The sequence below is a fragment of the Oncorhynchus gorbuscha genome, linkage group LG02 (assembly GCF_021184085.1).
Source record: "Oncorhynchus gorbuscha isolate QuinsamMale2020 ecotype Even-year linkage group LG02, OgorEven_v1.0, whole genome shotgun sequence".
Lineage (NCBI taxonomy): Eukaryota > Metazoa > Chordata > Actinopteri > Salmoniformes > Salmonidae > Oncorhynchus > Oncorhynchus gorbuscha.
This window is the reverse complement of record NC_060174.1, coordinates 53754148-53782099: the sequence shown is the minus strand read 5'-3', so window position 1 is coordinate 53782099 and position 27952 is coordinate 53754148. Positions and strand designations below refer to the sequence as shown.

Sequence of the window (27952 nt, the reverse complement as noted above, 5' to 3'; positions counted from 1 at the left end):
GGGAGACTGGTCAGAATCGAGGGAAAGATGAACAGAGAAAAGAACAGAGAGATAACTGATGAAAACCTGCTCCAGAGCGCTCAGGACCTCAGTCTGGGGCGAAGATTCACCTTCCAACAGGACAACGACCCTAAGAACACAGCCAAGACAACGCAGGAGTGTTTTTGGGACAAGTTTCTGAATGTTCTTGAGTGGCCCAGCCAGAGTACGGACTTGAACATGATCTAACATCTCTGGAGAGACCTGAAAATATCTGTGCAGTTATGCTCCCCATCCAACCTGACAGAGCTTGAAAGGATCTGCAGAGAAGAATGGGAGAAACTCACCAAATACAGGTGTGCCAAGCTTGTAGTGTCATACCCAAGAAGTCAAGGCTGTAATCGCTGCCAAAGGTGTTTCAAGAAACGACTGAATAAAAGGCTTGAATACTGATGTAAATGTGATTTCATTTAGTTTTTAAAAATAAATTTGGCCCCCAAAAATCTAAAAACCTGCTCTCTCATTATGGGGTATTGTGTGTAGATTGATAAGGGAGGAAAAAAATAATTGAATCCATCTTAGAATAAGGCTGTAACGTAACAATATGTGAAAAAAGTCAAGGTGTCTGAATACTTTCCGAATGCACTGTATAACACCAATATTGATATCCTCAGATTCTAACCTCAAAATACTTCCCTTTAGCATTTGTTTACAATCAAGTTTTGTACCAATGAAACTGCATTCATGGAATAGTTATGACAAACTTTAACCGGTGTGTTGTCATTCTTCATGACACTGCAGTTGTATATTTCAATCTAATTCTAACATTTAAATCTAATTGATATAATATTAACATATACTTTAAATAAAATACATACTTTTGGATCATGCGGGGCATATAAAGAACCGTGATGGGTTCTCTTCCTTGAATACTTCTCAGGATTGCAATGCGATCGTCAGACTGACATTCTCATCACAGGTGAAAAACATACAGCAAGCCGATTGTGAAGTGTACCATTTTTGCAGTCAGATGATAGAAACGCCCAATACTGTAGAGGGCAAAGAGATTTAATTTCAGAGCTTCCCCACATGTTTTGACTGCAGTTCCCTAACCTGATGATTATCACGTTCACAAGACAAAGTTTTTTGAGGAACAACAGCTCCACAGGAAAACAGACACGGTGATCATCTCCTCGAAATTGTCTTTGGAGCGGTGTCGACGCGCCCGTTCGTAAACAGAAGACGGATCCATCTAACTTTGGGCATGGACGGTTGAGGAAAGAGCGTGGGCTAAATCCCGCCCGGGATCATATACACATGCCAGTAATGCATGCTCTTCCCTGTACTCCTGGGGGCATAGTTGAGGTGTGCCACAGAGTGTCAGTCAGCCGTCGATGGTTGTAGGAGAGTGGTAGGGCGAGTGGTATACGTCACCTGCCCTCTATGGTTTCCTGTTGAAGTATGCTGATGCTCCGTTTTAACCTCTTAGTAAACATGTGGCTGGCTCTTCCGCAGTAGGTGTGTTTGGTCTCCTGAAGTTTTGCCTCCAGGGGGAAGAGTAGGGACTGGACTAGGTTGTCCCCAAATGTGTACTGTGGAGAAGAAAACAAAATGTATATGATTACATGTCAGTGCAGGAATTTGGTCTAGTGGTAGCACTGCTGCGGTCAACTCTGGAACGACCACATATTGCCCCCAAAAAGATCAGGCTTCGACCCTCGCTTCGGTTACTCATCACGGCATCTCCGCCTCATCTCTCACTCCAAGACTCTCAGTCACTGCAGACCCAATCTCTTCAGTCATAGCCATGAATAAAGGATCAAGCTTTTTTACGTTCCGTGGGTGAGCCGCACTTTTACAGCAGGCACAGTAGAGAGGAAATGACCTTTTTACGAGGGCTCATTGGAACCCAGTTTGGCTAAGCATTAGGTCACTCAAAGGATGCACACACACTTGCTTTATCATCTATCATACACAACAGCAGGCCATAAAGCAGCATTAACTGTCTCTTATTGATTTTTATGTGGATGCTGTTGGGTGGTGATGGCGGTCTTCTTGGTGTGTGTGTGTGTGTGTTTTTCGTGTTCCTTGTCCACAACATCCCATCATTGCGTCTCAACATAGCATCATCAGCACTAACCTTTTTACAACTCTTCTGTGGATTTGGCTCATATCAGTAATGGTGAGCCCGGGTTTATTGCCAAGCAGCCTCAGTGCAAGCTGGGATAGGTCGTCTAGGGAGAGACACTGACTGAGTTCTTTGTGTGCTGAGAATGAGAGTGTTCTCCAGAAATGCCTGCTACAGTATGGGCTTCAGGCCTGCTGTCCTCAAAGGACTGGGAGGGGAGGGAATGGGGGAGCAGGGAGAGAGGAAACTGAAAGAGGTGTAAAGGAAGAGAATGAAAGACAGAGCGGCAGCAAAGGAAGAACTGGTAAGAGCTTCTTCCAAATGCTCAACAGACGGAACACAAGCTGTTGAAAGGCTGGTTAAATACTAAACACAGCTTCAACTATAAGAAAACGGATAAATAATTCTCAACCTAAAGAGCACTATTGGCTTAAGTTAACACACAGCAAGTTTCAATAACAAACCATTTCCTTCTCAGTTGTTCGTGAGTGGACTCTGGGTTAGAATGCACCTGGGCATCCCTGCTGTAGGAGTGAGTGTGTGTGTGTGTATTATTATAATCAATTAGAATCACATGGAGCTGATTTGCTGGTGTTTTTACATTATTTTATGCCATTTTGTTTTTGCTCAGAAAACTTTGGGGCTAAAAAAAAAAAAAAAAATCACCCATGTTAGAGAACCCTGCTCGAAAAATTTCAGTACTAGGAGTGATCGGTGGGTGGACGCAGGTCTGGTTAGTAGGTAGGTAGGGATTAGCCTGGCTTTGGGAGAGCGGAGGCAGAATTACAGAGAAGTGAAAGGGACTATCAATTTAGCATTTTCGTCTGTATGGATGGAAGTCCACCAAATAAAAAGCAATGGCCCGGAGTGCCCTGATGATGTAGTCGAGCAAATGTTAAGAGGATATAGGTTGTTTATTAAAAAAGGTCCAACGCAGCACTTTTTATCTCAATTTCAAATCATTTTTGGGTAACAATTAAAGTACCTTGCTGTGATTCTTATTTTGGACCATTTTAATGAAAACAAACAAAAATTGCTTATTTAAGAAGCTATATCTCAAGCCAGAAATTTTGAGTGAAAACTAGCTGTTATTGGCAGAGGGGTTCGGAACTATTTCTTATTGGTCTATTGGCTACAGCCTGGTGATGGCACCAGGCAGGCCAAAACTCTATAGCACCAAATCAGGATGAAACTTCAGGCAGCTCATACATAAAAAAGGTATTATTAACTTTCTCAATTTCACAGTAGTATTTCAACCTCAGTGTGGAAATGTATATAAAGACATAGGAAAATCATGTTTGACAGCACTGGGCCGAGAGGACAGAAAGACAGGAGAGGAAATTTTAACTCCCACACTAAGGGTATTTGACAAACAGCCCGACTGATCTCAACGCTGTGCGTTACAGGGAAGACATCCTCCTCCCCTCATGCGGTACCATTCCTGCAGGCTCATCCTGACATGACCCTCCAGCATGACAATGCCACCAGCCATACTGCTCGTTCTGTGCGTGATTTTCTGCAAGACAGGAATGTCAGTGTTCTGCCGTGGCCAGCGAAGAGCCCGGGTCTCAATCCCATTGAGCACGTCTGGGACCTGTTGGATCGGGGATGGAGGGCTAGGGCCATTCTCCCCCAGAAATGTCCAGGAACTTGCAGGTGCCTTGGTGGAAGAGCGGGGTAACATCTCAAAGCAATAACTGGCAAATCTGGTGCAGTCCATGAGATGTACTGCAGTACTTAATGCAGCTGGTGGCCACACCAGATACTGACTGTTACTTTTGATTTTGACCCACCTTGTTCAGGGACATATTAAACCACTTCTGTTAGTCACATGTCAGTGGAACTTGTTCAGTTTATGTCTCAGTTGTTTAATGTTATGTTCATACAAATATTTACACGTCAAGTTTGCTGAAAATAAACACAGTTGACAGGGAGATGACGTTTCTTTTTTTGCTGAGTTTAGTTAAATGCATCAGGAAGCACATCCTCCCTCAGGTTTGATGTTTTTTACTTCAATATCCCCCCTCTGTCTGAATTCCCAGGTTACAGGCATAGCTGAGGATGTCGTTACCTTCTGGATGGCTTCATAGACGGCCCGGAACGCTGGCTGCTTGTCGTCATGGTAAACACCTCGATTTCCGTGGAGAATGAAGACGCCCTCTTGTTCGGCCTCGAGACAGTTGCTGCCGTAGATACAGTGGTCTGGACGGTAGTTCCATTGGCACGGGAACACATACAGGCTCTCTGCACAAGGGAATACAGGAGGGAGAGAGGTAACTGAGGGTTTCTGTTACACCATTGCGTGAGTTGTATACTTACAGAGAAACAGTTATTCCTCTAGAGGAAGAAGAATAGATCGTTTCAACAATAAAGCAATGTGTCTGTCTGGGTCATGTTCACTTGAATTAAACTAAATAAAAAGATCAGAAACATGGAAGTACTAGCTGCACCCGTCCAATAAGAAATGCACATTTTTGTTTTGGTTGCACAACGGTATGAGGCGGTGGGACCTAATGAAGGTGAGTTTCACCTGGGTTATGATGGAATATGATGTTGAGCAGGTCCTGGTCTCCCCAGGTGATGTTGAGTTTATATTTCTGGAGAAGTGGCATCAGCAGCTCCACCCATTTGAGGGGGACTGACGTCATGTCATTCTGTCATAACAAGTCATAGTAAAGAAAAAACCAAAAATATGTTAAAATGACAGTGTGAACCACATTCATTCTGGGTAATGTGACACAATATAAATGGAAAACTAAAAAAACAGCCAAACTCCTAACTGACACCAAACAATTCATAAATGATTTCATCCTTTCTGTGTCTGAGGCATGGTAATATGTTTATAACAGTACACCAGCGTTTCCCAAACTTAGTCCTGAGGACGCCAAGTGATTTTGGTTATTGCCTTAACCCTACACAGCTCATTCAAAGCTTGATGATTAGCTGACAGGGGTCCCAAAGACCGAGTTGAGTTTGGGAAACCCTACAGTACACAGTTGGTGAGCCACAGCTGGTGAGCTACGCAGACGCATGGCAACAGTGACCTCCTCTGGTCAATAATGCGGGTGCAGAAGACTTACAGAAAATGCCTTAGCCAACATTACAAATTGAAGAACACAACTACGATCATTTACAAATGACAGTACCAGTCAAAAGTTTAGACACACCTACTCATTCAAGAGTTTATTTGTACTATTTTATACATTGTAGAATAATAGCTAAGACATCAAAACTACGAAGTAACACATGGAATCAGGTAGTAACCAAAAAAAGTGTTTTATACATTTTTGATTCTTCAAAGTAGCCACCCTCTGCCTTGATGACAGCTTTGCACACTCCTGGGATTCTCTCAACCAGCTTCACCTTGAATCAGTCTTGACGGAGTTCCCACATATGTTGAGCACTTGTAGGCTGCTTTTCCTCTGTGGTCCAACTCAGCCCAAACCATCTCATTTAGGTTGAGGTCGGGTGATTGAGGAGGCCAGGTCATCTAATGCAAAGCTCCATCACACTCCTTCTTGGTCATATAGCCCTTACACAGCCTGGAGGTGTGTTGGGTCATTGTCCTGTTGAAAAACAAATGATAGTCCCACTAAGCACAACCCAGATGGGATGGCGTATCACTGCAGAACACTGTGGTAGCCATGCTGGTTATGTGTGGCTTGAATTCTAAATAAAAGCACTGACAGTGTCACCAGCAAAGTACCCCCACACCATCATGCCTCCTTTTACGGTGGGAACCACACATGCGGAGATCATCCGTTCACCTACTTTGTGACACAGCGGTTGGAACCAAAAATCTCAAATTTGGACTCAGACCATCCACTGGTCTAAACGCCCATTGCTCGTGTTTCTTGGCCCAAGCCGGCTTGGGCCCCATCTCTTTTCCTTATTGGTGTCCTTTAGTAGTGGTTTCTTTGTAGCAATTCGACCATGAAGACCGGATTCACACAGTCTCCTCTGAACAGTTGATGTTGAGATGTGTCTGTTACTTGAACTCCGTGAAGCATTTATTTTGTCTGCAATTTCTGAGGCTGGTAACTAATGAACCTATCCTCTGCAGCAGAGGTAACTCTGGGTCTTCCTTTCCTGTGGCGGTCCTCATAAGAGCCAATTTCATCATAGGGCTTGATGGTTTTTGCGACAGCACTTTTTTTGTTGTTGAAATTTTCCATATTGACTGACCTTCATGTCTTAAAGTAATGATGGATTGTCATTTCTCTCTATTTGAGCTGTAATTGCCATATTATGGATTTTTTATTTTTTTTTATTTTTACCAAATACGGCTATCTTCTGTATACCACGCCTACCTTGTCACAACACAACTGATTGGCTCAAATGCATTAAGGAGGAAAATCCACAAATACATTTTTAAAAGGCACACCTGTTAATTGAAATGCATTCCAGTTGACTACCTCATGAAGCTGGTTGAGAGAATGCCAAGAGTGTGCAAAACTGTCATCAAGGCAAAGGGTGGCTACTTTGAAGAATCTGATTTGTTAAACACTTTTTTGGTTACCACATGATTCCATGTGTTATTTAATAGTTTTGATGTATTCACTATTATTCTACAATGTAGAAAATAGTCAAAATAAATAAATGTCTTGAATGAGTAGGTGTGTCCAAACTTTTGACTGCTACTGTACCTTCAACAGTTTGGCCTTTCTAGACACAAAATGCTTTAACAGAACATACAAAAAAAAATAAGCTGAGAAAGTTCAAGAGATCCTGACAACCTCTTCACAAGCATATACACCTACACACAAAGACGCTCATTCTCACTGACAATCACCTTGAAGTATTTCTCTCTTATCCGGGTCATGTTCATGAGCATGACGCCAGAGTTGACCCCGGTCTTTCCATAGTAAGGGTGACGTGCGAAGCGGTTGTACCAGGCGATGCGTGGCTCCTCATGCTCAGGGGCCATGGCTGCCAGATGGGTGGAGTTGAAGAGGGAGAGCAGGGACCAGATCTCCTCTACAGGCTGAAGGAACAAGATATCGGTGTCCACGTACAGCAGAGAGTCTAAGTCTTTTAGGATCAACTGGAGAGGAGAAAAAAAAAGAAGGTTAGAATGCCCAAGAACATAGTCAAACATTACACACATTACTCTGACAGCACGCCATTTTCCGGATTCCCTGACACAGATTTCAAATGGAGAATCTTCAATGAAAGTTGTTGAGGTCCAGGAATGGGCTTAATCTGGGTCCAATATCTCATGAACAAACGTGTATTGTTCTCAGCAAGTGGGACACTGAACAGTTTAATTGAGGTTTTTTTATTATGGCCAGTCTCATCAAACCCTGAGGACTCACCGGAAGGAAGAGCCTTTGAGAAGCACAGGGTTTGAAGAGTTTCTTCCACTCCTTGGCGTTCTCACTGGGGAAGGTGATGGGGTACGTGGTGTAGTTAAACCTGGTCTGGAAGACACTGGGCCACAAGTCCAGCTGAGGGAAAATATGCAGGGAACAGACACAAGTGAACAGGTTCGCTTTGACAGAGACAACCACACACCGGCACATGTACAGACATCGAGTTCAACAGCTTCTCTCTTCTTCTAGTTCCATCCTCTTAACTGCTAGGGCCATATCACTTAGTACCAAAATTCATCCTGCCACTAATTCCTGTTCTCCATACTTACAGACTCTCCAAAGCTGCCATGCAGATGGTCCTCTGCGAAAATGTGAAAGTGTAGCGGTTTGGCGCTGAAGAGGAGCGCAGACTTTAACATGGTGAGAGTCTCCTCTAGTCTGGGACCACAGGCCACTACAGCCAGATGGAGCCGCTCATCTCTAGTGGCCTCCTGGACGCTGGCGGAGGCTGGCTTCTCCCTGAGATAGTAAGAGATTTTTAAAAAAGGGAGGAGGGCAGCATCTTAGGGCACTTTAGAAGAAGGGCACCACTTGCACAGACACGTCAGGAATTTAAAAGCATTGGGTTGTGGGAAGTATTGGATGGTGGGAATTCACAACATATTAATCTTTTGAGCTCTATGAACTTTATCCAACATGTTACTGGGCCCACCCATACTCTGGACCTGGTTATTACCAAGGGGTTTTCTACTGGGCCCACCCACAATCACACCCATACTCTGGACCCAGTTATTACCAAAGGGCTTTCTACTGGGCCCACCCACAATCACACCCATACTCTGGACCCAGTTATTACCAAGGGGCTTTCTACTGGGCCCACCCACAATCACACCCATACTCTGGACCTGGTTATTACCAAGGGGTTTTCTACTGGGCCCACCCACAATCACACCCATACTCTGGACCCAGTTATTACCAAGGGGCTTTCTACTGGGCCCACCCACAATCACACCCATACTCTGGACCTGGTTATTACCAAGGGGTTTTCTACTGGGCCCACCCACAATCACACCCATACTCTGGACCTGGTTATTACCAAGGGGTTTTCTACTGGGCCCACCCACAATCACACCCATACTCTGGACCCAGTTATTACCAAGGGGCTTTCTACTGGGCCCACTCACAATCACACCCATACTCTGGACCTGGTTATTACCAAGGGGTTTTCTACTGGGCCCACCCACAATCACACCCATACTCTGGACCTGGTTATTACCAAGGGGTTTTCTACTGGGCCCACCCACAATCACACCCATACTCTGGACCCGGTTATTATCAAGGGGCTTTCTATTGACGTATCCTCTATTGTTGATGTTGCTTTAACTGATCACCACTGTGTATTATTTTACTACCTCGTTGCCTATTGCACAGGGTAATAGTGAACGCATTATTAAGAAACACTATCTTACCTCTGATGTTGCTATAGATTTTATTGAGTGAACAATACTCCACCTATTCTGCCTTCCTCTTGTGATGATTTAGTTGATAACTTTAATAGCAAATGAAAGGGCAAACATTGATGCCACAGCTCCAGTAAAGCTGAAAAGGGCCTCATCCAAATGGGAGTGAGGAAACTCCCTTGGATGAGTGAGGAAATTATAATCAATTACAAAGAGAAATTGCAGAAAGGCAGAGCGGAACTTGAGAAAATCAAAGTTGCAGGTTTATGATATTTCATGGCAATAAGACATGCCAGACGAGCTCATTTTTCTAACTCGATCACTATTCAAAAATCTGAATAATTTGAGAGTGCTCCCCGACCATTGACTGCCTGATAAATTTGTACCCTGGCAAAACTATGTGGACTTCCCTCATCTAAATGTGATGAGTTTGCAGCATATTTCAGAGATCGGATAACCAACATTAGGCTGGGTATCATTCAAGCAAGACCTGATGAGAAGAATGATTATATGTGCCCTAGACTACCACACAAAGGCACTATGGATTTATTTTCCCTGGTTGACATTCTCAGGAAAGTGAGATCACAACTTAAGCCGTGTACCTGCCTTCTCGATCCCATCCCCACCACCTTCATCAAAACTGTTTTTAATTGTATATCTGAAGAAGTGCAAGCTATTATTAAAATCACTCATTGTTCACAGGCACTTTCCCCACTGCACTAAAAAACTGCTATGGTGAAACCCCTTCTGAACCAAAGTAATCTAGATTTTTTGGGGCAACCCCGACCTTTCATTCTTAAGCAAAATTCTGGAGAAATAAAGCAAAATGCTGGAGAAATTGGCGTTCAAAAAAAATATTTGTTTAAGTGGCAACATTTTTTTAAACATTTCAAATCTGCACATAGACAGCCTTAGTTAAAGTTGCATTCGACACTGTTAACCATGATGTCCTTCTGGACAGACTGGAGAGGTGGGTTGGCCTAAATGAGTTCAGGACGTATTTAACCGGTCGAGAGTTAGTCAAACTTTGGTGAACATAACTTAGAGAGAGAAACTATATATTACATCTGGCGTCCCACATTGTTCGATTTTGGGTCCGGTAGAGTTCAGTTTATATATGTAACCTCTTGGCAGCGTTATCAGGAAGCACTGCATTGATTTTCACGGCTACGCAGACAATACACAACTTTACATTTCTGTGTGACCGGAGGATTTTATCTCCACGGATAAATGAGACTGTACTGGGGATGTAAATACTTGGGATGGCTCACAACTTCCTCCAGCTAAATCAAGACAAGACCGAGGTACTTGTTGTTCGAGCCAAAGCAATGGGAGAGAATCTAGCTGCAAATTTGAATTCACAGGCCATAAAAAAAGAGGAAACAGCAGGCAAAACACCTAGGTGTTGTTTTAGATTATGAACAAAATATTGAAGCACACATTAGGAATGTGACCAAAATAGCTTTTTAACCGCCTGAGGAACTTTGCCAAGGTGCGGCCGTTTCTCTCTTGGGCTAATCCAGAGACTCATCCGTGCGTTTATTACAAACAGGCTTGATTGCTGTAATGCTCTGCTGTCTGGTCTACCCAGGAAAGCCGTTGGTCAACTGAAAAAACATGCAGAATGCTGCAGCACGGGTACTGACCGAGAACAGAGCACCACATTAAACCGGTTTTAAGGTCTCTGCATTGGCTGCCTGTGAGTTTTTGAATAATATATATTTTTTTAAAGAGTCTTCTATTGGTTTTTAAAATCAATCCAGGATTGTGTACCCCAATACATGTCAGACATGCTTTTAAGTTATGCACCCAGTGGGTGCCTCAGGTCCTCTGGCACTGGTATTTTAACCAAAGTCTAGGACCAAGAGGCATGGAGAGGCAGCCTTTAGGTATTATGCACCCAGCCTCTGGAATAGCATGCCAGAGAACCCGAAGGAGGCTGAAACTGTAGACATAAAACGGATCTTCAAACACATTTTTAGCTTTGATTTTCCTGATTTTTAGTTCTCTTTTGTTTATTTTATGTTTGTTTGTAGTAAATATTTCAGCTTTTTATTTTTGTGGGGGGTTTTTCTTCCTAAAATCATCGTTCATCGTTAGAACCGTTGTAGGTACATTGTTTAATCTAAACAACTCTGAAGCAATTATCAGCAGACAAAAAATAAATCAATAAAAACAGAGATTACCCAAGAATAAATATTCGATATTGTTAAAACATTTGCACGGTAAAAAGTACCAGGAACGGGAGGCTTTCCCATAGAATTCCATTCAAGAGCAAGTTTCAGTTTAATACAATATGCAAATATATATATATATATACACAATATGCAAATATATATATACAATATGCAAATATATATATATATCAAAAGATGCCGAAAAGGCTTGACCATCTTGAATGTCCTTTTCTACTAAAAACTTTGGAAGCTTTCAACTTTCCAGATGAAATAACACATTTTCTAAAAATATTGTATAAATTGTCCTCAGGCTAAAAATGTACACAAACAATATCTGATTAAATTTCTTTACAAAGAGGCACAAGACTGTGATGTCCCCTCACCCCCCTCCTGTTTGCACTGGCAATTCTACCGCATGCAGAAAGAACTAGACAGGAACCAAAACGTAACAGGTATCAGTATTGGTAAAACATGAATATAAACTTAACCGTTTTGCAGATGATCTCCAGATATACCTGACCAATATTGAAAACTCAATGCCCCCTTTGCTAAAATTATTTTCAGAATACTCAAAAATCTCAGGATATAAAATTAACATGGGGTGGGGATCCTTTAAGTGGACCACAACAAATATTTAATACTTAGGATGATTAATATGTGACAAACAAATATATAAAGACAACTATATTCTAAATATTTTTTTTTTCCTTTTTCAGGTCCCTGTCTTTCAAAGATAATTCATAAAAGACAAATAACTTCACAGATCTTCATTGTAAAGGGTTTGAACACTGTGTCCCATGCTGTTCAATGAACCATAAACAATTAATGAACATGCACCTGTGGAACGGTCGTTAAGACACAAACAGCTTACAGACGGTAGGCAATTAAGGTCACAGTTATGAAAACATAGGACACTAAAGAGGCCTTTCTACTGACTTTGAAAAACATAAAAAGAAAGATGCCCAAGGTCTCTGTTCATCTGCGTGAAAGCGCCTTAGGCACGCTGCAACAAGGCATGAAGACTGCAGATATGGCCAGGGCAATAAATTGCAATGTCCATACTGTGAGACGCCTAAGACAGCACTACAGGGAGACAGAACGGACAGCTGATCGTCCTTGCAGTGGCAGACCACGTAACAACACATGCATAGGATTACATCTGAACATCACCTGCAGGACAGATACAGGACGGCAACAACAACTGCCCGAGTTACACAATCCCTCAATCAGTGCTCAGACTTTCCGCAATAGGCTGGACTGAGGGCTTCTGGCCTGTTGTAAGGCAGATCCTCACCAGACATCACCAGCAACGTCACCTATGGGCACAAACCCACCGTCGCTGGACCAGACAGGACTGGCAAAAAGTGCTCTTCACTGACAAGTCACCGTTTTTTCTCATCAGGGGTGATGGTCAGATTCGTGTTTATCGTTGAAGGAATGAGCGTTACACCGAGGCCTGTACTCTGGAGCGGGATCGATTTGGAGGTGGAGGGTCCGTCATGGTCTGGGGCGGTGTGTCACAGCATCATCGGACTGAGCTTGTTGTCATTGCAGGCAATCTCAACACTGTGCGTTACAGGGAAGACATCCTCCTCCCTCATGTGGTACCCTTCCTGCAGGCTCATCCTGACATGACCCTCCAGCATGACAATGCCACCAGCCATACTGCTCGTTCTGTACGTGATTTCCTGCAAGACAGGAATGTCAGTGTTCTGCCATGGCCAGCGAAGAGCCCAGATCTCAATCCCATTGAGCACGTCTGGAACCTGTTGGATCAGAGGGTGAGGGCTATGGCCATTCCCCCCAGAAATGTCCGGGAACTTGCAGGTGCCTTGGTGGAAGAGTGATGTAACATCTCACAGCAATAACTGGCCAATCTGGTGCAGTCCATGAGGAGGAGATGCACTGCAGTACTTAATGCAGCTGGTGGCCACACCAGATACTGACTGTTACTTTTGATTTTGACCCCCCTTGTTCAGGGACACATTATTCCATTTCTGTTAGTCACCTGTCTGTGGAACTTGTTCAGTTTGTCTCAATTGTTGAATCTCATGTTAATACAAATATTTACACGTTAAGTTTGTTGAAAATAAACGCAGTTGACAGTGAGAGGACGTTTCTTTTTTTGCTGCATTCATTACTCAACGATATGAAAGCAGATCTAATTCAATTGAATAATCTTCCCATAAATCATACAGGTAGAACAAACCACTTTAGAATGGCATGACTGCCAAATCCAATACCAATTACCCCACCGAAGACATTCTTTAAAATAAAAAATAAATACTCAGTAATAACAGACAAATAAAAAATGCTGCTTATATTCCCCAAGTCTGAAGTGGTTGCTACACTTGACACTTACAATGCGACTTCTGCTATCAGAATACGAAGATCACATTGAAAACACGGGCCTAGACGCACAAAAAAAAATTGCTTCGTGGACTGATTGTGTTTAAATCTGGAAGACCAGATTTCTCCTGTCTGGACGCAAATCAGGCTACCTACCGAAAGCGCACAGTGGGTGACGTTGGAGGACATAGAGTGCGAGGAAAGTGTTTGCTGGCTTCATAAATGCTAGCCAGTTAGCTAATGATAACCCAGTTACAATCCCTTTAGCATCACTTGCTAGCTAGCTACAGAGGTCAGCTGGCTAGTTTGCCACAGGAGTTACCTACAGCCATCAGTGGTTGTGTTATCATATTTTGCCTATTACACCATTTGTTGAATGCATTCTAGGCATTTGAATATGACGCGGAGAAAAGGGAATTGTTATATAAATAATCTAATATCAAGCATTACTAGCAGACCAAAGCTCTGGTTAAACCGGATGCCCTCAGATAACTCTGGGCCCAGTGTCCTCAGTCAAGTTTAGAGCCTACGTGCAATAACATGATTATCCGAAGGACACACAGCTGCCATCACGCAAATATACTCCCCTGTAACTACAAAGAGCATCCTGCAACATTAACGGGCTTAGAGTGCCAAACTATCTCACTGACATTTGAACCCTACATGCACTCCTGCATAAACAGGAAACACCTGGGCCTAAAGCAGACATTACCAGTCATTTACATTTACATTTAAGTCATTTAGCAGACGCTCTTATCCAGAGCGACTTACAAATTGGTGCATTCACCTTATGACATCCAGTGGAACAACCACTTTACAATAGTGCATCTAAATATTTTAAGGGGGGGGGGGGTGAGAAGGATTACTTTATCCTATCCTAGGTATTCCTTAAAGAGGTGGGGTTTCAGGTGTCTCCGGAAGGTGGTGATTGACTCCGCTGTCCTGGCGTCGTGAGGGTGTTTGTTCCACCATTGGGGAGCCAGAGCAGCGAACAGTTTTGACTGAGCTGAGCGGGAACTGTACTTCCTCAGTGGTAGGGAGGCGAGCAGGCCAGAGGTGGATGAACGCAGTGCCCTTATTTGGGTGTAGGGCCTGATCAGAGCCTGGAGGTACTGAGGTGCCGTTCCCCTCACAGCTCCGTAGGCAAGCACCATGGTCTTGTAGCGGATGCGAGCTTCAACTGGAAGCCAGTTGAGAGAGAGGAGGAGCGGGGTGACGTGAGAGAACTTGGGAAGGTTGAACACTAGACGGGCTGCGGCGTTCTGGATGAGTTGTAGGGGTTTAATGGCACAGGCAGGGAGCCCAGCCAACAGCGAGTTGCAGTAATCCAGACGGGAGATGACAAGTGCCTGGATTAGGACCTGCGCCGCTTCCTGTGTGAGGCAGGGTCGTACTCTGCGGATGTTGTAGAGCATGAACCTACAGGAACGGGCCACCGCCTTGATGTTAGTTGAGAACGACAGTTTGTTGTCCAGGATCACGCCAAGGTTCTTAGCGCTCTGGGAGGAGGACACAATGGAGTTGTCAACCGTGATGGCGAGATCATGGAACGGGCAGTCCTTCCCCGGGAGGAAGAGCAGCTCCGTCTTGCCGAAGTTCAGCTTGAGGTGGTGATCCGTCATCCACACTGATATGTCTGCCAGACATGCAGAGATGCGATTCGCCACCTGGTCATCAGAAGGGGGAAAGGAGAAGATTAATTGTGTGTCGTCTGCATAGCAATGATAGGAGAGACCATGTGAGGTTATGACAGAGCCAAGTGACTTGGTGTATAGCGAGAATAGGAGAGGGCCTAGAACAGAGCCCTGGGGGACACCAGTGGTGAGAGCGCGTGGTGAGGAGACAGATTCTCGCCACGCCACCTGGTAGGAGCGACCTGTCAGGTAGGACGCAATCCAAGCGTGGGCCGCGCCGGAGATGCCCAACTCGGAGAGGGTGGAGAGGAGGATCTGATGGTTCACAGTATCGAAGGCAGCCGATAGGTCTAGAAGGATGAGAGCAGAGGAGAGAGAGTTAGCTTTAGCGGTGCGGAGCGCCTCCGTGATACAGAGAAGAGCAGTCTCAGTTGAATGACTAGTCTTGAAACCTGACTGATTTGGATCAAGAAGGTCATTCTGAGAGAGATAGCGGGAGAGCTGACCAAGGACGGCACGTTCAAGAGTTTTGGAGAGAAAAGAAAGAAGGGATACTGGTCTGTAGTTGTTGACATCGGAGGGATCGAGTGTAGGTTTTTTCAGAAGGGGTGCAACTCTCGCTCTCTTGAAGACGGAAGGGACGTAGCCAGCGGTCAGGGATAAGTTGATGAGCGAGGTGAGGTAAGGGAGAAGGTCTCCGGAAATGGTCTGGAGAAGAGAGGAGGGGATAGGGTCGAGCGGGCAGGTTGTTGGGCGGCCGGCCGTCACAAGACGCGAGATTTCATCTGGAGAGAGAGGGGAGAAAGAGGTCAGAGCACAGGGTAGGGCAGTGTGAGCAGAACCAGCGGTGTTGTTTGACTTAGCAAACGAGGATCGGATGTCGTCGATCTTCTTTTCAAAATGGTTGACGAAGTCATCTGCAGAGAGGGAGGGGGGGGGGGGGGGGGGGAGGAGGATTCAGGAGGGAGGAGAATGTGGCAAAGAGCTTCCTAGGGTTAGAGGCAGATGCTTGGAATTTAGAGTGGGAGAAAGTGGCTTTAGCAGCAGAGACAGAGGAGGAAAATGTAGAGGAGGGAGTGAAAGGATGCCAGGTCCGCAGGGAGGCGAGTTTTCCTCCATTTCCGCTCGGCCTTCCGGAGCCCTGTTCTGTGAGCTCGCATTGAGTCGTCAAGCCACGGAGCGGGAGGGGAGGACCGAGCCGGCCTGGAAGATAGGGGACATAGAGAGTCAAAGGATGCAGAGAGGGAGGAGAGGAGGGTTGAGGAGGCAGAATCAGGAGATAGGTTGGAGAAGGTTTGAGCAGAGGGAAGAGATGATAGGATGGAAGAGGAGAGAGTAGCGGGGGAGAGAGAGCGAAGGTTGGGACGGCGCGATACCATCCGAGTAGGGGCAGTGTGGGAAGTGTTGGATGAGAGCGAGAGGGAAAAGGATACAAGGTAGTGGTCGGAGACTTGGAGGGGAGTTGCAATGAGGTTAGTGGAAGAACAGCATCTAGTAAAGATGAGGTCGAGCGTATTGCCTGCCTTGTGAGTAGGGGGAAGGTGAGAGGGTGAGGTCAAAAGAGGAGAGGAGTGGAAAGAAGGAGGCAGAGAGGAATGAGTCAAAGGTAGACGTGGGGAGGTTAAAGTCGCCCAGAACTGTGAGAGGTGAGCCGTCCTCAGGAAAGGAGCTTATCAAGGCATCAAGCTCATTGATGAACTCTCCGAGGGGACCTGGAGGGCGATAAATGATAAGGATGTTAAGCTTGAAAGGGCTGGTAACTGTGACAGCATGAAATTCAAAGGAGGCGATAGACAGATGGGTAAGGGGAGAAAGAGAGAATGACCACATGGGAGAGATAAGGATCCCTATGCCACCACCCCGCTGACCAGAAGCTCTCGGGGTGTGCGAGAAAAAAAAGAAAAAAAAGAAAAGAAAAAAAAACACGTGGGCGGACGAAGAGAGAGCAGTAGGAGTAGCAGTGTTATCTGTGGTGATCCATGTTTCTGTCAGTGCCAAGAAGTCGAGGGACTGGAGGGAGGCATAGGCTGAGATGAACTCTGCCTTGTTGGCTGCAGATCGGCAGTTCCAGAGGCTACCGGAGACCTGGAACTCCACGTGGGTCGTGCGCGCTGGGACCACCAGATTAGGGTGGCAGCGGCCACGCGGTGTGGAGCGTTTGTATGGTCTGTGCAGAGAGGAGAGAACAGGGATAGACAGACACATAGTTGACAGGCTACAGAAGAGGCTACGCTAATGCAAGGAGATTGGAATGACAAGTGGACTACACGTCTCGAATGTTCAGAAAGTTAAGCTTACGTAGCAAGAATCTTATTGACTAAAATTATTAAAAATGATACAGTACTGCTGAAGTAGGCTAGCTGGCAGTGGCTGCGTTGTTGACTTTGTAGGCTAGCTGACAGTGGCTGCGTTGTTGACACTACACTAATCAAGTCGTTCCGTTGAGTGTAGTAGTTTCTACAGTGCTGCTATTCGGGGGCTAGCTGGCTAGCTAGCAGTGTTGATTACGTTACGTTGCGTTAAAAGAACGACAATAGCTGGCTAGCTAACCTAGAAAATCGCTCTAGACTACACAATTATCTTTGATACACAGACGGCTATGTAGCTAGCTATGTAGCTAGCTACGATCAAACAAAACAGTCCCTAAATCCACGCTTCCTTGACACACATACATCTCATGAAGCAACGCACACTAACACTCCACCCCCCCCTACTGGTCGGGTGACGTGAGCAGAGAACTCTGCTGTGCACCAATGGGGCGACTGCTCTGGCTAGAGCAGGCCCGCCTCCAACTCTTCAGGACCAGTCAGAAGACCAACACGACGAGACTCCACCTACATTATTCTGTGTATACATTCTGTTGTAAACTCTGGCTGGGCAGCCTAATTATTCTGACTTCTCACAGAGTCACATTGCTTAGGTCCGTGCACGATAAATGGCAGGACAAGATATCTTTGACTCAATAAACTGCCTTTTTGATACACCTGATTCCACTCTGTCCAGCGTCGTTGTTTTGCATTCCCTCTCCAGTATGAAACACCAACAAAAATGGTAGCATGAGGATGGTTATTCCTTCGATCTATGATAAATTGGTGTGAGAGGACGAAACTGATGACGGCTAAAAATCAGACGGAAGTGTGACCTGTCCAAGAGACAATCAGCCATTCGACTTGCCTCATGAAATCTGATCGGAGCGCTCTACTTAAAAGGTGAGCAGAGCCTGTTAAATCGAAATCTGCATATTGGATTATAGTCTAAACCAAATTTTGATCAGAAAGTACTGACGTGAGTATGAATCGTTGCCAAAAATGTTTTTACATAAGAACCTAAGGCATTAATCAAGGATATCTTGTTTTGCTTGTTTTTATTTGTATATTTTTATTAATTGGCCTATACTGAGTTATGTTAAATGGAATGTGTGAACTGTGTTTGACCAATACGCTAGATTCCCCACTGGGATCCGGTTCGTTCATGAAAATCTGCGTCGAAAACTGTCCTACTGAATAGGTTGCGCACGAAGTGAAGTGTTGAACCGAGACTGTGTTCTAGTGTATAATGGATAAGTGAATTGTTTGACCAATACACTAGATTCCCCCCTGGGATCTGGTTCGTTCATGAAAATCTGCACAGAAAACTGTCCTACCGAATAGGTTGTGTGTGAAGTGAAGTGTTGAACCGAGGCTGTGTTCTAGTGTGTAATGGATACTGAAATTAATGTAAACTGACCAATGTAACTGAGTGAATTGTTTTTGACATATGACGAAAGTTTGATGTGGCGTTCCACGATTTTGAGACTGGGGAAATTAAATTGAGAGAAACGTTTGCCGCGGAGTAACCGCTAAGTTGAGTTACGTAACTGGGCTATTATGCACATGTGCTGATAGACAAAGCTACCTTGGCAGTCGAATCGCAGTGCAGCTTTGATTGACAGCCACCGGACTCAGACACTGATTTTCGCTTTTTTCATTCCTGTTGGTATTCCCTAAAGTTTAAAATTGTTCTGACAATTGTTATAAAATCGCTTGAATTTACTAAAAATGTTCCAAAAGGAAGTTACTGAATTGTTTCTAGAAAGTATTTAAATAATTCGCTGAACAATTTTTTTTAGTTGTCTATTTTTTCATATTTCCGAAAGTACTAGAATTATTCTGACAATTGTTATAGAATTGCCTAAATTCATTGATACATCGTTCCAAAGGGAAATCAGTGAATCATTTCTAGATAATACCTGAATAAAACACTGAACACATAAAAAAAATAAAAAAGGAAACACACACGTAATTGTAATCACATTCCGATAGAACCTTTGAATACGAGGGTGGGGTACAAGAGTTGAGTCTGTCCCGGCACCGCGAATACATCCTTGGTTTCGACCAAGGACGGGCTAAGTATACAAAGCTAGAAATAAACACCACGCAAAGGACTGACTAAAACTTAGATAAACGCATTATACACATTATCAGATGAATTAGATCAAATGTCTGCAGCCACCACGCCCAAACAAATGATTGCAGAAGAAACTCAAGACCAAGGGGAGCAGCCAGATATCACTCAGAGCGTAGCACAGACTGTCTCTTAGATGATCCAACAGCAGGCAGCCCCACCACCCCAACACCCTCCCCCACAGCAGTATATCCTGCAACAGCAACAGCCACAACGGTCTCCCTACACTGGACCATACAGAGGGGAAAACTACCCGTGTTATAACTGCGGAATTCCCGGTCACTTTGCCAGAGATTGCAGGAAACCACTCTCCCCGCAGCAACAGCAATGGAGGTGAAGAGGAGGACCCTCTCCTAATCACATGCAGCAGCAACAGCAAGATTTACAACCAACCACAGTTCCAGGGAATGGCTGGGGACACCATGCCCTGGCCATGAAGAGGCCCACCACCCACAGCAGGAGAAGGGAGACAACATTTTCAACAGCACACTGAACCAACAATGATGTGTGAAGTTGAGGGTGTCCCCCATCAGTTCATGGTAGACACAGGATGCACCTATTCTACTATCAGTTCCCTCAAATACTACTGAAAGTGGAGTGGAAGTATCCACCAACCCTGCCTCTTCAACACCTGATCGCCCAGCAAGAATTATGATGATGCCACTCCAGCCAACGCCCACGCTGTCTGAAACCCAAGAAGTGTACTGGCTAAAATGCCTACCCACAGGGCCTGCCACCCCTCACTTCCAGTTTAAGTTCAACCAACTGACAGCTCAAATCTACACTCTGCACCCATACAAGACTCCCCAAGCTGAGACACTGATGACTGGGATGAAGACATGATGCACCTGACCCCACCTATCATGTGTTGTACCATTGTGTGTGGCCCAGAGGGGGTGGCAGCAACGGTCATCCTACGATCAAGGAACCTCCATGCACCCCTGGCCTGAATGGCTGAAGCATCAACAGCCATAGCACTCCTGAAAACAGATCTATCAGCAGCAGCAGCAGCTCTGACTGCACCTGACTACAAGAACAAGTTCCATTTGGATGTTTCTGAAAAGGAAGGATTCACCTCATCCGTCCTATTCCAGAAACAAGAGCGGGAGAGAAGGGTCTTGATGTACTACTCTTCTAAACTTGACCACATTGAGGTAGGACAGACAACATGCTCCAGATACGTTGCTGCAGTAGCAAAAGCTATTGAAAAAACAGCTCACCTCGTGATGTCACCCTTCAATCAGCCATCATCCCTCAACCAGCATCGGCCCAATTAGCTGAAATCATCGGATTGACGCAGGCCCTCATCAGAGGAAAAGGAAAGACTGAATATCTATACAGACTCAGCCTATGCCCATGGAGCAGTCCACACTGATGGACCCAGAACTTTTACGAGAAGCACATAGCCACACACACACGAAGGCAAACTAAAGACCCTTCAAAAGGTCTCGCACATCTGCCGACACCCTCACATGAAAAATAACTGACTTATTTTGTGACGAATGCAACATTTGTGGCAGCCACAACCCAAAGAAACCATATCAAAACACCAGTGGGCTCATACCCAGTACCTATTGCATGTTTTCAGGATATTAGTATAGATTACACCGACATGGGCCCCGAAAATGTATCTAAAGGCAAACGCTATCTCCTAGTTATAATAGATAGGTTCTCCAAATGGGTAGAAGCAATACCAACAGCGAAGGGGGATGCTAGGTCAGTCGTTAAGTGGCTACAAACCAAACTAATACCCAGGCATGGCATCCAAAGACAAATCAAAGTTGACAAATGGCTCACATTTAACAAACACCTGAGACAGGTGGAAGAAAGATTTGGCATAACACACAGATTTGGTTCTGTGTACCACTTGTACCACTCCCGGTCCCAAGATCTGGTGGAACGTTAAACCAAAAGCTGAAAGCTAAGATAGCTAAGAGTCATGCCTGGTCCACCAAGGGAGGGAGGTCATATGCCCGCCCTTGATGTACAACAAATTGTAATGTCTAATTATGTGAAAAACTGACGGTTCTCTCTGCAGCACTCTCTACCCAGGTTCACAAGGTCCAGGAGGGGGAGCTGCCGGGGGACACACCACCACTGAAGGTAAAGGTTGGTCACTGGGTGAGGGTTAAAGTCCACAGGAGAAAGTGGCTGGAACCCAGGTGGACTGGACCGTACAAGGGTAGGAGGTTACTTCACACTCAGTCCAGGTCAAAGGTAAATCAGGCGCACCTTGGCACCACCTTACACATTGCACTCCAGCCCCAATTCCTTCTAGAACACTGACTGAAGTCAGAGCTGATTTGAGCGGCCTAAATTCGATTCCAAATGAAGACACTCCTTACTCAGGTGATGTGGCATCAAACTCCGCCTCCCCTGAAAAAGGAACCTCGCCCAGTTAGAGGGACATTTCTCCCTCTCTGGGTGAGGCTGGGGATATCTGGCCCCTTGTTCGTGATATTCCTACTGATCTTTGGGGTGTCCTTGGGCACTCTCACATGGTTAATTGATCAACAATCTCACCCTGCCACATCACGTACACTTACCCCTACCCATGTCCCTAACTCCGTTCCTGATGTCACTCCCTCCAATCACTTCAGTCCCAAAACGCAGCACTACACCTACAGACCCACCAGGCACACCAGACAAGGTTAGAAGCACCACCTTATGTATACCCACGAATGCAACCGCCACCATTATGCTATAGTTTTCACGTCTTAAAAGACGTGAAGAGGGGGATTTGTTATATAAATAATCTAATATCAAGCATTACTAGCAGACCAAAGCTCTGGTTAAACCGGATGCCCTCAGATAACTCTGGGCCCAGTGTCCTCAGTCAAGTCTAGAGCCTGTGTGCAATAACATGATTATCCGAAGGACACACAGCTGCCATCACGCAAATATACTCCCCTGTAACTACAAAGAGCAGCCTGCAACACTAACGAGCTTAGAGTGCCAAACTATCTCACTGACATTTGAACCCTACATGCACTCTTGCATAAACAGGAAACACCTGGGCCTAAAGCAGACATTACCAATCCCTAAATCCACGCTTCCTTGACACACATACATCTCATGAAGCAACGCACACTCACATTTGCTCTGGCTAGAGCAGGCCCGCCTCCAACTCTTCAGGACCAGTCAGAAGACCAACACGACGAGACTCCACCTACATTATTCTGTGTATACATTCTGTTGTAAACTCTGGCTGGGCAGCCTATTTATTCTGACTCCTCACAGAGTCACATTGCTTAGGTCCGTGCACGATAAACGGCAGGATAAGATATCTTTGACTCAATAAACTGCCTTTTTGATACACCTGATTCCACTCTGTCCAGCTTCGTTGTTTTGCATTCCCTCTCCAGTATGAAACACCAACAGAATCCGGACACTGGACACGGTAGACACATTTAAATGTAGGTGTCGATGCAAGACGCGCTCAGAATTCCATGATCAGAATACTAAAGCTGCATGAACTGTCAAGTATAGACATGGCCTGAAGGTGGTTTTAACTTTCCAGACTTGGAATTGTATCAACTCGCTGCCCAGGGCTTTTATTTGCGACATTCGGAAAGTATTCAGACCCCTTACAGCCTTATTCTAAAATCTTCAATTTACACACAATAACCCATAATGTCAAAGCGAGAAAAAAAAACTATACCTTTATTTACATACGTTTTCAGGATACATACGTGCATCCTGTTTCCATTGATCATCCTTGAGATGATTGGAGAACGCCTGTGACAAATTCAATAACTAGACAGCTAGATTGTTGCTTTATAAAAGGCCAAAGAAAGCTAGAAATCATTTTTAAGAATTCCTCAAGCATTTAAATGGCTAGACAAAAATGGCTAATGTAGCCATCCAGCCAGGATAACGTTGCTAACGTAGCCATCTAGCCAGGATAACGTTGCTAACTAGCTAACCATGAGCTAGCTAGCTAACAGGCGTTTTCCGTTTAAAAAAAAAAGAAACCTGCTCAAGACAGTTAACAGAATTGTCCATTTAAACAACTTTAGCCAATTTACTAATTACTACATTTTTGCTAACATTAGGTAGTTAATCCAGAGATTCTTACCTTTGCCTCGATTTGTCAGTCTCGTCCAGATCATCATAGCCCTGATGAGTGATGTGAAGCTTGAGACAGGTATTTGTAGTTCTGTGTGATAGCCACATTAGCATTTCAATTTTGGGGGTTAAATACAGGCAAATATATTTATTTAAAAAAAAAGTCATTGTCAGAGAGATTTACACGGTTTTCAAAACGAACGAAACACAGCCCTTATTTTGAAGTATTTCTAAAAACCCACTATGGATCAAATGAATGGTGGAAAAAAATTATTGGAACCATTTCTGTGTTTGACCGTTAGGTTTAATGGGTATTATGACTCCTACTGTGGTAGACTACACTACAAAGCCAGGTTTCCCGATGGAAAAATAGAATTTACAAATGTTTTAATGATGCATCGTAAAAACAACGGGCCGAAAATGACACAGCCGTTTCCCAAAACACCATGCTGTGCACTCGATACAAACTTAAATGTAACTGTGTCGTTACAGGAGCTGTCACGTGTTGAAAATGACTCCAGAATATAGCCTATTATGTATTCATGTTTTTGTGTTATGTTTGCCGTGTATTCTGTTTTCTCCTGATCTTTTGTATGCAATGTTTGATTTGAGTCAATTCTGTATTTCTTGAGTGTGTGTGCAAACTGGGAGCAACAATGAATAAAGCCAAATTCAAATCGCTCAGCGTTGCTATAGAAAATATCAAAGTGACCTAAAAATAAAATATGATGACAATGGTTTTCGCAAATTCTGAACAAATCATTGTAGTCTAACGCCAGGCAGGAATTGGGCTTCAAGTAGGCCTACAGATATTAAACATTAAGTGCCAAGTCAAGCGACATTGGCATAGACCTAACATGGTAACCTTTAGGTTATTGGTTAGGCTACAGTGTAATTTCTTAGCTTTTTGATGGTTGTAGCCTATAAGCCTAATAGATATAAATATTGACGCAGCTCAGATGTAGTCTAACCGTTTAATGCCAGGTACACTTCCTTTCAAAGGTTTAGGGTCACTTAGAAATGTCCTTGTTTTTGAAATTAGAGCACATCTTTTGTCCAATAAATAACAAAATTGATCAGAAATACAGTGTAGACATAGTTAATGTTGTAAATGACTATTGTAGCTGGAAACTGCATTATTTCTTTTATGGAATATCTACATAGGAGTACAGAGGCCCATTATCAGCAACCATCACTCCTGTATTCCAATAGCACATTGTGTTAGCTAATCCCAGGTTAACATTTTAAAAGGCTAATTGATCATTAGAAAACCCTTTTGCAAATGTTTGAACAGGTGAAAACTGTTGTTCTGATTAAAGAAGCAATAAAACTAGTCTTCTTTAGACTATTTGAGTATCTGTAGCATCAACATTTGTGGGTTTGATTACAGGCTGAAAATGGCCAGAAACAAAGAACTTTCTTCTGAATTCATTAGTCTATTCTTGTTCTGAGAAATGAAGGCTATTCCATGCGAGAAATTGCCAAGAAAATGAAGATCTCATACAACGCTGCGTACTACTCCCTTCACAGAAGAGTGCAAACTGGCTGTAACCAAAATAGAAAGAGTGGGGTGCACAACTGAGCAAGAGGACAAGTACATTAGAGTGTCTAGTTAGAGAAACAGACGCCTCACAAGTCCTCAACTGGCAGATACGTTAAACAGTACCCGCAAAAGACCAGTCTCAACATCAACAGTGAAGAGGCGACTCTGGGATGCTGGCCTTCTTGGCAGAGTCCCATTTTAATATTTTTTGGGGGGGCCAGTCTGAGATATGGCTTTTTCTTTGCAACTCTGCCTAGAAGGCCAGCATCCCAGAGTCGCCTCTTCACTGTTGACGTTGAGACTGGTGTTTTGCGGGTACTATTTAATGAAGCTGCCAGTTGAGGACTTGAGGCGTCTGTTTCTCAAACGTGACACTAATGTACTTGTCCTCTTGTTCAGTTGTGCACCGGGGTCTCCCACTCCTCTTTTCTAACGATGCCTTAAGATGCTTTTGGGAAACCGGGTCCAGGTTGCAGTGGTGTGTATTCATGGACGCCAAGGGAAGCCAGCCTTCCCAAAAACATTTACCAAGAAAAAACAGAAAAAAATAATTCATCTTTCAACAGTGTTTCATAATTTTCCTTTAATTCGCAAGAGGCTGAATGTATCTCACCGGAGAAAGCGTCAGAGCGAATGAAACAGTGCCCCTCTGTTTCGGTTTGTGTAGCCCATCTATCTGATGCTGTCTGGTCAAAAAGAGTAGGACATTGTTGCAGCATGTAGAATTGAATGCAAGGGGGAAGCCAGCGAGCATTTGGCCTCCCTTGATACATTTTTTTAAAAAGTATAAAATAGTCTATCAGCTTTGAGCTATGTGTGCTCAACTGTGAAATCGTGTCGAGGGAAGCCAGTTTGGATTTGGCTTCACACCAATCCCACCGAGAGCAAAATGTTATTTACAGAAAAAACTAGAATTGTTGCATCTCATTGTGTTGTGGCTAGCTAAAATAGGCCCTTTCCTAAACTAGCTGGCTCATTGTTGCCCATGAAAGGAAGTTGGACTACCTGGATAAAATTCTTGCTCGCTAGCCTATGACAAAAACTAAAAGCGTATTGTATGACGAACTCATAGACCGTTTAGTCAACATGAGAGGAAGGCATTGGCGTTCCTCATGATTCCCACAAGCAACTGCAGACCCTCAGGAGTTTTGAATTTTTGCAGACCTCACCAAAGTTTCCCATGCTCTACAAGTACGGTGAGTCAAAATGTTGATCTACTTGCACAAACACACACAGACAAATCAGAACCAGACAGCCAAATCATATTTAGCTTACATTGATTGGACTACATTATTTTTTGATATATTTTAGTTGTAGACTAAGCATCGGTGATTTGATGATGTTGAAACGGTGCAGCTCCTGTTCTTTGCGATTTGCAGTTACTCTTCGTGTTTCGAACTTAAGTTGTTTAGTAGTCCAAAAATGTTAAAAACATTAACTTGCTGTACGTAACGTAACTGTTTGTTACATGCAATGTGGTTTGTGGACTTCGCAGGACAGAGCTCGCTCACCGGTTTTGTTATGAAACCACATTTATTCTGCCACTGTCTTATTGTCTCGTCCTTTACATATCACTGTGTCAAGGCATATGAATGAACTAACCGGTTATAGAGCAAACACCACAACTAGGTTGGAACATGGCTTTTTTTCTGGCTTGGCTTCCCCAGTGATTTTACCCAAGCACAGCTACTGCCAGGTTTAAAAATGAGTAAAGTGGCCACTGTCAGCCTCTCAAGGGGTTTCCCCAGCCATGCATACATAGGTCCCAATCAGTTCATTCCACAAACATCAGGAGGCAGTCTACAATAGGGATTCCAGTAAGACACTGACAATGCCTTACACAAGACATAACAACAAGTTGAATGCCTTTTGGTTCCATTGTGATTGAATCATGATAGGGGTAGATTAGAGAGCTACTTGGTTATCGAGCAAGCTGCTTGAGTTTCTCTAATATTTGCAGAAATAGATAACTAGTTAGGTAAGAACCCATCATCTTGAACTAAGCAGGACATCTAATGATAGGTAACGTTACCGAACAGGGGGGAAAACTGAAATTGCAATGTGGATAATTGTGAATTAGCAAATTCATGGATTTATAGCAGGCAATGATGATCAACATCCTCCCCATGGCATTATGACTTTGGTTAGTTAACCCACGAGCTCATTGATCTGTGGTTGTACATCGTCATCCTTACGGTAAGGGGCAATGTTTTATAGGTAAAGTCGACAGATTAGCTGGTTAGCTAACGTTAGCTAGTAATCCTGCTAGCGAAGAGTTGTGGCCAGTATTTTACAAGTGTGGCTAGCTTTAGCGTGTTAGCTAGTTACTTGGCTGACTTCTGTAGCCAACTAACTACCTAGTTGGCTAATCAATTGTTATTTTACCTGGCCCTGTCATGTTCTTGGTGGGCAAAAAGGCTTGGCACTTCTCCACCATTCCTGACTATGTGCCCAGTGTCTTCGGCCCCAAATCGGGGTTGCCTGCCACTGGATTGTTTTGTTCTTCTGTCGGTCCATCCGTCTTCGTATTGCGACTCAAAAGACGAGGCTACCGGTAGTTGATTAAAAACATACAGCACCGAAAAGACAGCAAAGACCATGCACAGTAGAAGTGCATGAAGATAACATCGCATTTTGTGAATTTAAAAAAATGCACTTAACCGTGCTACCGTAACATTCTTTCAGATATGGATTTACATTGACTAACTAGGGTTGTGTTTACGTCAACTTTGAGCTCCACCTTCTGTCAAGAAACCAAAGCACAGGGGTTTATTCATTACGTCTTGCAAAGGAAATCGTTTACAGTTTAACCAAACGGAAGCAAACGGGACGAAACGGAGGGACTTACCTGCATTTGTC

At 44.1% G+C, this 27952-nt stretch overlaps 1 protein-coding gene across 2 annotated transcripts; it reads right to left on the bottom strand.

Annotated features, from left to right (window-relative positions):
* Window positions 1-274: 274 nt before the first annotated feature.
* Window positions 275-27826, bottom strand: LOC124004296 (glucoside xylosyltransferase 1-like). 2 transcript variants are annotated; one of them, XM_046313097.1, is made up of 8 exons: window positions 27479-27826; window positions 23561-23641; window positions 7749-7938; window positions 7423-7554; window positions 6900-7151; window positions 4638-4761; window positions 4179-4351; window positions 275-1571 (listed from the first exon to the last, which is right to left on the bottom strand). In XM_046313097.1, exons 1-8 carry the CDS (start codon window positions 27724-27726, stop codon window positions 1410-1412), a joined length of 1362 nt encoding a protein of 453 aa, XP_046169053.1. In that variant the 5' UTR covers window positions 27727-27826; the 3' UTR covers window positions 275-1409. The 2 variants fall into 2 exon arrangements, with proteins under 2 accessions (XP_046169053.1, XP_046169062.1); XM_046313106.1 differs by lacking the exon at window positions 23561-23641.
* Between the last annotated feature and the right edge of the window lie 126 nt (window positions 27827-27952).